Source organism: Mastigoproctus giganteus, chromosome 10 (genome assembly GCF_048544385.1).
Source record: "Mastigoproctus giganteus isolate SK-2022 chromosome 10, ASM4854438v1, whole genome shotgun sequence".
Classification (NCBI taxonomy): Eukaryota; Metazoa; Arthropoda; class Arachnida; order Uropygi; family Thelyphonidae; genus Mastigoproctus; species Mastigoproctus giganteus.
In genome coordinates this window covers 231,332,580-231,345,752 of record NC_143584.1, presented here as the reverse complement: position 1 = coordinate 231,345,752, position 13,173 = coordinate 231,332,580, and the positions used below count along the sequence as shown (strand labels likewise).

General features: G+C 44.0%; 1 protein-coding gene across 1 annotated transcript in view; it reads right to left on the bottom strand.

The window, feature by feature from the left end:
- The window catches only part of LOC150080024 (vesicular glutamate transporter 1-like), a 547,583-nt gene extending 539,958 nt beyond the window's left edge, over positions 1-7,625 (bottom strand). Inside the window, exon 1 of the mRNA XM_090383743.1 lies at positions 7,382-7,625. Within this exon, the coding sequence (XP_090239869.1) occupies positions 7,382-7,446 (65 nt within the window). The 5' untranslated portion in view covers positions 7,447-7,625. The remainder of the gene's footprint in view (positions 1-7,381) is intronic.
- Positions 7,626-13,173: the final 5,548 nt, after the last annotated feature.

The window sequence follows — 13,173 nt, the reverse complement described above, 5'->3', positions numbered from 1 at the left end:
TGACCTTCTTCCATTGACTGGAAATCCTATCCATAGTTTTGCAGATGATAGCACTTTCCATTTTGAGAAACCTTGCCCTGTCCAATCAGCTTCAACATCTCAAAAATCTGCTACCAATTCCTTAAATGCCGATCTTCAGGTAATTCTCCAGTGGGACAAAGACAACTTGGTTGATTTCAATCCTTGTAAAACTCAATCTTGTCTTATTTCTCGCAAAAAGGATTCTTCTGCTCCTATGCTTATCTTCAGTGACACTCCGATTTCTAGGCAAAATGATATATCTCTTTTGGGAATTACCCTGACTTCTAATCTCTCTTGGCACAAGCACATTACAAATATTGCTTCTTCTGCATCTAAAAAACTTGGATTTCTCTTTCGTACTCGGCGTTACGTTTCTTCCAAACAGCTGCTCACTCTGTACAAATTGCCAATCTGCCCTACCATGGAATATTGTTCCCACATCTGGGGTGGTGTCCTTAAAACCTCGCTCAGGATTCTTGATTCCATTCAGAAGAGGGAAGTTAGATTAATTAACGACCTATCTGTAACAAAGTCACTCTACGGCCTGTCTCACAGATTTTGATACTTCGTGTTCTTCTGAATTGTCTTCAACAATTTCCCTGTCTCCTTCAATCTAATCCGAACCCGTGCGCAACCAGTGAGCATCTACTTAATATCGAACTTGAAGCTCACAGTACAACAACTTTTCTTCTTCCTCATTTTCATTCCTTCAATTCCTCCCCGGGATGGCAAAGTGCCAGGAGGGTGCTAATTACATGTCAGGGTACGAGATACGATGGGCAGTCGGATATATATATATATATAGTGAGCACGTAGTGTCATCCCCAAATATTATATTTTATATTTAAACATAAATAATTGTGCCTATACGTTGCGCAATTTTACATTTACGAATCAATAGTTCCATATATAAATTACACAATTGTTGAAGAGGGCATCTTTCTAGCGAATAGCTTACCAAATATTACCTTTCTTAAAGAAGAAAGTTTCGATGTTAAACACAGTTTCTTTTACTCAGAACTCTTTGGTACACTGTCACATTACAGCTCATTCATATGTCTATAAGAGTTCTGGAAGATCTCTTTCATTCCTTACACAGGTTTTGGCGTCTAGCTGCAGAGAGTTAAATATTTTTACTGTATTTGACTGGAACAATTTTCTAAGATGGCTACTAAGATTGTTGAGGATTGGACCAAGTGGGAGATATACCCTCAGCAACGTCTAGCTGTGGCACAAAATATCCGTTTTGTTTATGCTGAAAAAACGAAATGAAGGTTTCATTGCATAATGAATACCTTCTCGGATGGTATTTCGGTTAAATTTTGAGGGCCGAAACTCATGGACCTCTGCCCCGGTGTAATTGGAGGGTTTTGTCCCACTTACTGAGTTCTGAAACCTGGAAGGAAGAAGAGCCCGCTTGCAACTGATAGAAGTGTGAATGGATATCTGAAATTGTCTTTTTCTTTCCCCAGCACTGGGGGGGGGGATATTTTAAAAAATTATTAAAAATTATTATTTTAGGGTTACCCGTATTTGTGTCTGTAAATTGCGTATGTTCTATGGTTGATTTGCCTGTTTTGCTGGACGAAAAAAACCCAGTTACTGGGGAGAAAAACCTTGCTATCTACGCCTGAGACCAACCAATTCAGCCACGGAGTGAAAAAAAGCCCATTAAAGTTCCTCGCGTCATCGACGGGATTCGAACCCAGGCCTTTTCCACCCGGTGTGGGGAGGACGGTGAAGATACCACTGTGCTACCTGCGCAGACTAGAGCTGGGGAGGGGGATAATCTTGGGAGATATTTCTATATTGGATAAACCACTCAATGCCCACTTTCCACTATCCCCTTCTGTGGAAATGTTTAGAACCTTCGCCCACCGCTGCAATCCATAGAAACATCCTCTTCTGTAGATGGAGGTGGCAGGATCCTGCGTGTGAATCAATTCGTGCACGTCATCGCTGGTCAAGGCCTTTATCCGCTTAGAAACCCCGAACATCCGTGACTTTCTTCAGAATTCGGTAATGCGAGGGTGTTTCTGGCATCGTCAGCTCGGCAGCCACCACCAGCAGAATCTTTCGATGAGATTCACGTAACTCCTCCTTAACAGATTTCTACAGATGGTCTTCGTGCATCCATTTCCAGCACTCTTCTTCCCACGGAAGAAACACAAGGGGTGCCAGGATTTCTCGCGCATTAAGGCGCTCTCAGCAGTACCCAGCGTGACAGCAGGTGGCTCGAAGTGGCTCGTGAATTGCGGGAGAGAGAGAGAGAGAGAGAGTAATCCAAATCCTTTCGGGAGTTCCTTGTCACGTACAACTGCACGTCATCTTTCATCATCAGAAGACTCCGAGACAGAAAGTGAGTGAATCGCTGCTCGCGATTTAAGAAAGCACGTTCGTATAAATGACTCGGTAAATGGCGTGCCTTTTATGGCCAGCTTGTCTGCTCTCATAAGGAGAAATCATTTAAACCCGAGGACCGAATTTTAAAATCCATTTGAGTATTTTATCTTGCATTCGCGAGACACGTTCAAACAACGTTGTAGCCGAGACCTTGTCCTCGAAGTTCTGTCGGAAAGGGAAAAATCATCAGACGCACAGTACATTATAGGCATCCCTCCCCCGTAAAATGCTGAGAATTCTTTAGAATGAAAAGGAGAGCAATTAAGGCTTGCGCTCATAATCGTGTGTTCGGATGAACTGCAACATAATTTTGGGTTTTTGACGAAGGATGATTGGGATGTCGTCCACTTTACCGCTCTCAGATCAAGAAATTTTAGAAGCAGGACATTAATTAAAAGTAAAGGGAGCCCCTGGCTTTGATGAAATATCTCCTGTTCTGCTGAAAAAGGTCCTTAACTCAATTCTAACACAATTGAAGTGTATTTACAATCTTTCCTTTCAATCTGGTAAATTCCCGTCTCAACTCAAAAAAGCAGCCATTGTTCTTGTTCCTAAGGGGAAACACTGCAACACCAACAAAAATTTTCGTCCAACAGCTCTACTATCAGTTTTTGCAAAATTATTCGAAAAATATTCTTCACGGTAGACTCATGAGCTTCCTGGAAGTCAATCAGCTTATCCATCAACAACAGTACGCTTATCGTTCGAAAAGATCCACTGACCTGGCAATTGTTGACTTCTGCTCTAGGATCACGGACTGTCTTGAAAAGGGTCACTATGCAATAGCACTGTTTCTACACCTATCAAAAGCTTTTGACTGCATAAATCATAAACTTCAACAAGCTGAACGATTCTCCAAATAGGCCTCTGGGGTTGGGTATATTCGTACTATGATTTTTTAGTGTTTCTCACCAACCATTGAAGAAAAAACGAAAGACGAAAAACCAAATTCTTAAGATTTTAATATTTACAATAAATTTACATTTCTGGGAGAAGCAACATCAAATCTCCCCAGACGAAGCTGTCATTTGGGACCGCAAGTGGCTCGAGAGCTTGCGAATTAGTTCTACTGAGAAAAATATAAATAGAGATAGGGGCACACGCATTCATCCCCTCTTTGAGGCGATGAACGTTTTTGCCTGAAACGCTCCCGAGCCACTTCCGGTTCCGACGGGAACAGTACACGTTCACGTGAGACGCACCGTGAACCTGCTGTATTTAATGATGCACCGCGGAATAGAAGCACACTGTTGAGAAAGAAGGCAGAAGCCTTTGAAAGCTTCAGTTAGTATTTTAGCGCTTTTAACCTAGTATATTTTATTGTATTTTAAATTCGGTACCTGTGTTATCACCTTGTATATTTACTGTATATCGCAGTTGTCTTATTTTAAAATTGCTATCATCAGTAATATGGTATTTTGTTTTGTTTGTAAATAAATTTATTGTAATTATTAAAATTTTAAGAATTTGGTTTTTCGTCTTTCGTTTTTACTTCAATTTTTGGTGAGAAACACTAAAAAATCATAGTAAGCTCAACGATCTTGGCCTGAGAAGAAAAATTAACCTTCTCCTTGAAGACTACCTTAGTGATAGGCCATTTGTCGTTAAAACAAACCAGTCTTTTTCAGACATTTCTTATTTCTCCAGGGGAGTACCTCAAGGCTCACTTCTCGGACCTATCCTATTTGTTCTTTACATTAATGAATTTCTGTCTCATCTTCCCACCTAGTAGCGTATGCCGATGACATTTCCATTTTAATCACTGATAAAGACCCTAACCAACTTCAATGCAAGATCTCTGCCCTGCTGTCTGAAATACATAGTTGGCTTCAAAAAGCCAACTATGTAAATTTGTAAAACAAATTTTTGTAAATTTTACAAATTTTTTTTTTTTACAAATTTTACAAATAAATTTTTGTAAGTTTTACAAATTTTTGTAAATTTGTAAAACAAATTTACAAAATTCTTCTGTAAATATGTTTTGTTAACCCCTGGCACCACCATGCCGTAACGGGACTAATTTTATGTCTATCATTGCTGCAATTAAATATTCTATTCTATTCTATAAAAGAATCAGCTGACACTAAACCCAGAAAAATCCAAATAGGACGAAAAATAAACGATTAAATATTGATTTCGAAATAGAAGAAGGAATACAAAGGAAAACAACTGGAAAGGGTGAATGATACCAAGTTTCTAGGAATCTGGCTAGATGACAAGCTGAGTTGGGATAAACAAATGATCACCTTACGAAAGAAAACTTCGTCACTAGCAGGAATAGTCGCCCGAGCCTCTGACTGGGTACCTCCTTCCCTTCTCAGACTAGTATTCCTTTCCTTAACACAGCCTCACTTCACATATGGAATCATCTCCTGGGGTACGACCAGTCAAGATAATCAATTCAATTGTCAATCGATGTGTTCGTTCAATTTTGGACCTTCCCTGGAATGCATCGGTGACTTCGAGATATAAGGAAGCGAGACTCTTAAGCATCTACCAACTGATACAAAACGCTGAAGCGGTCTTTGTCTACAATGCTTTGAAAACACCAAACTTTCCTCCTCTCTTCAGATCCTTTTTTATAACAATAGAAGAAGAAGGAATAATTTAAGAAATGAAGCGAACCTGATGGTCCCGCTTTTTAGAAAAGCCATGGGTCAGCAAAATATAAAATACAGAGGCGCAAAAACCTGGAATAATCTTCCTGAAAACATCAAAAATGCCATTTCACTAAACAAGTTCAAGAAGCTCCTGACTGAACACATCAGCAGGGAGGTCTGATCTAAATCACCTTCCACTCAACTCCTGAACTTTCCACAATGCATACCAGTTTGGAAATTGTGTAAACAAGTTGAAGGAATAGCTGTCAAAAAGCTTGTAACACTCTACGCAATTATTTCATATTTTTTTCTTTCATACTCGTTATTGTAAAAGTACTCGCAATGTAATTATAAGTACTGTTGTTAACCACGCGACATGTGTGGTTGGTTTATGTAGTCTCTGTAATGGAATGTAGAAACATGTCCGATTCATGGTGTATCTGTTTTTAATTGTTATCTTTTTCAAAGGGAACACCCCCTAAAAAGCCTCTGGCTTATGTGTTCTCCCTCCCTTCTTGCTGGCTGTTATCTCCCAACAATTGTAACACAAAATGGGGATAAATAAATTATCAAATTTACGAGCAAAGTAAGAATTCAAAGTGGAATGGTCATCCCAGGTCGGACTGAATTCTAAAAAGGGGCGTCGGGCGAAAGGAGAGCCTCCGTTAGTCGATTTGGATTGCGTTAGTTCGAGACCAGTTCCAAAGATCTCTTAAAGCAGTTTGGTTAGTAGCAAATCCAGGTTTCGGGCAAGAGCACCGCACTTTCATGCGCAACATCCCCCCCTCCTCACGATACAAGCAAAAGTAATTTATTATTAACAGCTGTAAAACAGCAATGAAAGTTGCGTGAGGGTGCAGCTACAAAGCATTATTGCACAGCTTCAAAGCAGAAGCTTGGAGGATAAATTTCCAAAGTAAAGAGAAAAGTAAATGTACATAAAGAGAAGAAGAAATAAAATTGGAACTAAATAAATAAAAGAGGAGGATCCGTGAGACTGAAGTGAACAGGAAGCAGAACGGTTGAAGACTGGGATTTCTTCACACACATTGCAGAATCAGTCTTAGAATTGGTAAGAAGAGTCGATTTTAAGGTTCAGATAACGGATGCGCCGTTTCAGTTGCTTCTTGAAGTTTCGAATATCTCCAGACTTGAGATGTTGATTGATCTTGCAGTCCTGTTGCAGAAGCTGTATTATCCATAATTTGTTCTTGCGTGGGATGGTTTTAGCGGTGGATTTGTGAGACGAGATGAGGGCAATTCGGGGTAAACTTTTAACAGCTGGTTAAGAAGGAGTAAGTCGGCTTTATCTCTTCTTTCTTCCAGCGTTTCAAGCCCAAAGAATACTCTTGGTAGGATTTCTCATTGTATTCATTGAGGGCACTTTTAAAGCAGACGTACTGGATTTCTCTTTTTTGAATATTTTCAGTTTCTAATTTTTGGTAAGCTCCATGTGAGGGTGCTGACCTGGGAGGCAAATTCTAGGGCCCGCCTAACAAAGATAAAAAAAATCCAGTTGATTAAACTCTCGGTTAATTCTTTTAAGGAAACCCAGAGAAAGTACTCTCTCTCTCTCTCTCTCTCTCTCCTCATCTTTTCGTGTGAATTCGGGACGAATAATTGCACGCGGGACGCTGAAGCGAAGTTGAAGTCCCTGCAGAAACACACCGCGAAGCTAGCGAGAGGCGCCTCTTAGAGGTAGGCCAATTGCAAAACACGATGACTTGTTTTTATTCATTCGTTAGGGTGGTTTCGCTCGGGTTACTCCGATCTGTATAAATGGCGCAGTGGTGACTCGCACTCTGTGCTCCTTCCATCAGCGGGTTCCACTGCGCACGCGAACACTGCTACCCGGGTTGTCCGCCGATAAAACAACGCAAAATGAAGAATATTTCGCAAAAAGCGAAGCGGCTACGAAAACCACCCACCTGGGTCATCTGCGAACGGATTTCACTGAGAAAAATCCCAATTACTTTAATTATTATTGTTATTGTTTATTGTTATTATTATTATTATTATTATTAGTAGTAGTAGTAGTATTAACGAAACTGTCTGTAGTAAATCAGGGGGCAGAAAAGTGGAGGGGGCCATCTTGTTGATTATTAAAAATGAACAAGTCATAAAATGTCCGAGAATTGCGAGATTTACGACAATCGGGGGGACGTGGGTTTTGACAACGCGAAAATGGCAGCGTCTCGTAGCGCAGGGGACGAAGACGAGGTCGTGAAGAGTGACGTCACACAAGCCATCTTTGAAACAGGGTAACGAAGCTCCGAACCCGCTCCTTGTGCATCGCACTGGGAAGAGTTCGGTTCGTGAATACTAAGAAAGAAAGAAAAAAAGAAAGGCGAACTCACCCCGGGCCATTCTGATCCTGGCTGAACACGGCACCTTTGAGCACTCCCACGGTTCCGATGGGCATCTTCGGGGGTCACTCGAAGGTCAAACTCACTGATCAACAATTACGGGCAGAGAAGAAGAGAGAGAGAGAGAGAAGAAAAGACGAAGATCCTCCAAGGGAACACCCTCAGCAGCGGCAGCGACGGTCCATCGGTGCAGTCCTCTTGGCACACTCCGCACGAGACACAGGACGACGTCTGGCTGGAGGTGATGGAACGCACTCGAATCGACAGTCCAGCCAGTGGACGGCTCACGCGCGTAGGCGGCGCAGGGAAGGTTGGTCGTGATTTGTGCGCCTTCTCCTTTGCATAATTAGGAAACCTATGGCAACGGCGGGGCCTGGATGCTGGCAACGCAAGGGTGGCGACGCGGCGCGTGCGAATAATGGCACAAAAAACGTCTCCGAAGATCTTTAGTGCAGCTCACTCAGACGCACACCAAGTCCGCCAAGATTTGTGGATGCATCCCCCTCACACACGAAGGTCGTCCGTGAACTCCGCGCTGTCTCTCTCTCACCGATCAGTCGGCTTCGCCAGCGGAGTTCAACCGAGAGATGAGCGGAGGAGGATCTCGCTGATTTCGTGAGAATGTTTCGCCAGAAACACGAGCAGCCTCGTTCTCGAATGTCGGCAGGACACAGTGGTGGCAGTGGCACCGACAAGTTGAAGAGGACAGCGGGGGTTCAGAGTTTAGAGGGCACCGAGGGGAAAAGCATCTACAAAGCGATTGGCGGAGCAACCGTGCCTGTACTGCGTGCGGAAACCTGACGCAATTCCTCCGGGTCCATTAGCGAGATTGGATAGCGAAGGTACCTCTCTCGCTGCAGCCGCCGCAGTCGACGACGAGATAAAAGCGGACGACGCTCGTGGACAAAAAAAGCTCCGCCATCGGAGCAGCCCTGCGGCTCTGAAATGGCGGCGACAGAAGCCCGTGACCGCGTCCCTCTTCTCGGCTGTCAAGAACTGCGGCGGCAACGCTGGTCATTGTTCGACGGGAACGTTACGTGCATCATCAATACAATCTTGACGGGACTTTTCCACCACCCGACACTAATTCGCGCATTTCTTCTTCTTATTATTATCATCAGTTTATGTCGGAGTCGCTTCCATGTTGCGTGGAACCCCCGGAGGAGTTACTTCGCAGTTGGCCAGCAACTGGAGTTCTCTTTCCCACCGCAGAAAACCCCTCACGCAAAAGGGACTCCGCATTTTTAATATTGCGCGCGTTCGTTGGGCCGGTGACCGGATCATTCGTTTCGCGCACACAGCTGCGAGGTTCAAAGTGCAAGAGTTCAAAATTGTTCTCGGATTGAATGGTATTGGGTGAGGGGGGTCTCTTTCTGCACCCTCAATCCTGGTACAAACTCAGCTAGAGAAGGAAATTGCCACAGCAAAATTGGAGGTCCTCTAAAACAGTGGGGCAAAGCACATGCTACAGCGCGCTCCCACTTATTCACAGGCGCTGAGGAACAGCATCACCGCTACAAATCGAAATCGTCCTGCAGGTCAGGATGGAATAGCTCCCAAGAAAACCCCGATCACCAAACCTCACCTAGTAATATTGAAGTAATATTGAAATCAACGTCAAACGAAGTCCACAAAACGAGTGAGGAAGTGAAACAAACAGTAATCGAAAAGCTTAAGGATGACTTCAAACACTCGAAGATTAGATCTGCAGAAAGACAAAAAACGTTGGAGTTATAATACAGACTGAGACAGAGGAAGATCTACGGGGAATACTTCAAAATCCTAAAAATACCCTCCTTAGGCCTCATAGCTGAACCTCCTAAAGAGAAAGGGCCAAGCATACTAATCTTAGGCATCGACAAAGACGTGACCCCAGAAGAACTTCTTCAGGAGATTTATATCAAAAACTGCCGTCAGCTACCCACAGGCGATGAGCCACGACAACATACCATACCGAGGTATAAAACAAAGCCCAGAAATGGAAATTCTGCTAACTGGATCATTGAATTGTCTCCGGCCACTTGGAGAATCCTGAGCCAACAGTCCAGAATCTATGTAAACTGGGGCAGCCACCGTTTCAGAGAGCATGTGGCTGTTCCCAAATGCTTCCGGTGTTGTCGCTGCAAGCAGTCGCAACCCACTTGTGGTCATTGTGCCAACACTGGGCATGAATATAACAATTGCCCAAAAAAAGCGGAAACCTCGGTTTGTGCAAACTGTAGGGCCATTAAGTTACCATCGGATTATTCCATCAGGGACAGTAAATGCCCTGTTTACATTAAAGCAAAGGGTGCGCAACAATTGAGAATCAATTATGGAGAGTGTACTATAACATGTCAAAGGTGAAGATAGCACAACACGTGCGCAACGCTCCAAGGCTGTCGTAGCACAGCTAGTTAAGAAAGCTAAAGAAGAGAAGCTAGACCTACTTCTTCTACAAGAGCCCTACACACATGAATATCAAGTTAGACGGTACCCACTACAGTTAAAAATTGTCCAAGTGGATGGTGAAACTCCTTGGGCTGCCATCGCTGTTTGTAATCCTGACCTCACTGTAACTAAGATAACAGACCTGTGCACAAACTGCCCATATAGCATCATCCCTAGGGAAATTTTACGTAGTGTCCATCTATGCCCGACCAGGAGAAGACATACAATACAATATCTTCAGAAACTACAGCAACAACTACCAAACGCCAAACTTATATTAGGCCTTGATACAAACTGCAGATCACCTGCCTGGCACAGTGAGATACCAGAACGGAGAGGAACAAACAAAGGCCAGCGCCTAGAGGAGTACATATCAAGCAGCGACCTATCCATTCTAAACAGACCAAACCAGCCCCACACCTTCTGGAACACTATGTGGGAAGCTAATATAAACCTAACCCTTGCAAGTCATTCCATAGCAGGACACCTCTCTCCTTGGGAGGTACAACAACACTGGACCACTTCAGATCACAGAGTGTTAACTTACAACCTCCACCGATCACTCCAAACGTAACATGTCACACGACTTTTATTACCAAGATACGCCATATCAAAAGCGGATTGGAAACTTTTTAAGCAGCCGCTGACGGAGAAAGCAGAAAACTTCACCCCAATGAATTCAACCTAGACCGGCATCAGCGAGAGGTAACAAAAATAATCACAGAAGCGGCAGATATAGCCATCAAGAAGAGGATTCCCTCCCTCAAAGCCGTTCCTTGTTGGTCGCCAGAGCTCACAGATCTCCGGAAGAGGGCGCGTAGATCCTGGCCACAGGCAGAGGTCTATGTACTACGGCAACAGTACCGTGAGGTCAGAAATGACTACCCAGCTAAAATAAAGAAAAGAAAGCCTCATGGGAAAACCTAGTAAATACAGAAGGAAATGCTAACCCCTGGGGAGTGGTGTATCGGGTCACCACAAACAAACTCCTCAGAGGGGAAGTCGTAACGGCAAACGAGACAGCTCAGGGAACCTATACAAGAACATGGAAATCCTCTATAGACAATATCTGGGACCATATCTTCCTTCCTGCAACCGAGCCTCAAACCCAGGAACAAAGAAACTATGTGAGAACAATAACACATACACAACCACAGCTGTTGAACCTGCCTTCTCACCAATGGAACTCAGCATAGCGGCAGCGAGAATGAAAAATAGAAAGACCCCTGGTATAGATCAAATTGAGCCCGAGATGCTCAAGGTGGTGGTAGAAACGATACCGAACACAATATTGGGACTCCTCAACCGATGTCTCTCGATGGGCCACTTCCCGGCCTCGTGGAAAACGGCACGAATAAAACTCATTTTAAAAAACCCGACGAAACCACAAGGAATGCCAGGGTCGTATAGGCCAATCGCCTTGCTGTCAGCTTTCAGCAAGCTCTTCGAGCGCCTTCTCTACCAAAGAATCAAGAACCCCTTCCAAGAATTAAACTTCATGTCGCCTAATCAATATGGCTTTAGGAAGGGAATATATTGTTCCCTTCCTAAACAGCTAAAAACTGCAACACGAAATACTTCCTCCTAATATCGATTGACATCGCAGGAGCCTTTGATTCTTTTTGGTGGCCTACTGTTCTGGCCAGGCTCAGGAAGTCTCATATCACAGGAAACTTATATCGATGCCTCAGATCCTATCTTGAAAACAGGCGAATCACTGTTACCACTCCATACGCCTCTGTTTCTTGGCCGGTCCACAGGGGCTGCCCTCAGGGTTCTGTCCTTGTGCCGCTCTTGTGGAACCTGGTCCTAGACGAGTTCCTTAATTTGGATATTCGAAATGTTAAAACCCAGGCATATGCGGATGACCTGGTTCTGATGCTGCAGGCTGACAGCTGGAAACAACTGGAGACCATAGCAAACCGGGCCACTAGCGACTTGCAAAATTTGGCTAGTACAAATCTCCTTACTATCTTCTCAGAAAAAATAAGTTCAATACTTCTCAAAGGATTCCTTGACCCTAGAAGACCACCGCAGATAAAGATAAACGGGAAAACCATAAAGTTGCTAACAGAAATAAAATACCTCGGAGTAATACTTGATAGAAACCTTAGCTTCACACCACATCTCTGCTACCTGAGAACAAAAATAAGAAGATATGCGAGCCTACTGGCGAGAATCACTAGGAAAGATTGGGGCCTTAAGAAGAGGGCCCTTGGCGTCCTCTATAAGGCATTCTTTATCCTAGCACTAGCCTATGCAGCTGGGGCCTGGTACACAAAGACCAGCACAGCTGTCAATAAGAAAAAACTAGAGATGACACACAGATCGATATTACTCATAATGACAAGAGCTTGCTGCACTGTGAGCACCCACGCGCTCCAGGTCTTGGCGGGATACCTTCCCCTGGGCTTAGAGATTGCGTGCTGGGGATTGCTGTACCAACATTCCAAAGGAAAAATAGTCTCTCATATAGGATTCACCACAGACCCAACAAACTCCAAAACCGTGGAGAACAGACGGATTTTGCAACACGTGAAATCACTGTGGCAAAATCGCTGGAACCTCACTAACAAAGGCTCCATTACTAAGAAGTTTATACCGGATGTAGGACAAGTTTATCCACTCTCCCCAGCCTGGTTTTCGCCAAGACTCAAAACTACCTACCCTATCTATTGACTGGACATGGCCCATTTAGAAAGAGGCTATATGACTTTGGAATCTCAGCTACTGTGTGGTGCTCCTGTGGACAGGAGGAGTCCTGGGAGCACCTGGTATACGAGTGTGACCAATAGGAGGACCTCAGGCGTCAACTATATACCAAGATTCACTCGCTTCTTCGAAACCAGGAGGACATCGTTCTACAAGCGGAAGAGACCTACAAAGCATTCACACTTTTTGCGCAAAATCTGTTCACAAGACAACGGACCTTACCCTCCCCTTGAACGGAGATATTCCAAAAGTTCACAAATCCATGAATAGGACAATATCAATCACGAGACAACAACCATCCCTCAATGGCCCAGAGTAATGGAAACACAATTAAGACTCTGACTCAACATAGAAGACCAGAAGAACCCCATTTGCCCTGTTGGGCACCTGGACTAAAGGACATCCAAGGTTGTCATATGACTCAACATTTTTCCTCTCTTGAACGGTGCTTTCTTTCCCCTCCCGTGGGGAGAGGGGGCTTTGCCCCCACTCCTTCCCTTCCCCAAAACTCTTCCCTCTGGTGGAGCACGGGCCTGCTCCATTGCAATCGCAGGACCGTCCTCTCTATCGGCCCCTTACTTCATTTTCTTCCCTCCAGTCTTGACACCCCCCTTTACAGTTGACTTTCACAGCGTTTTCAG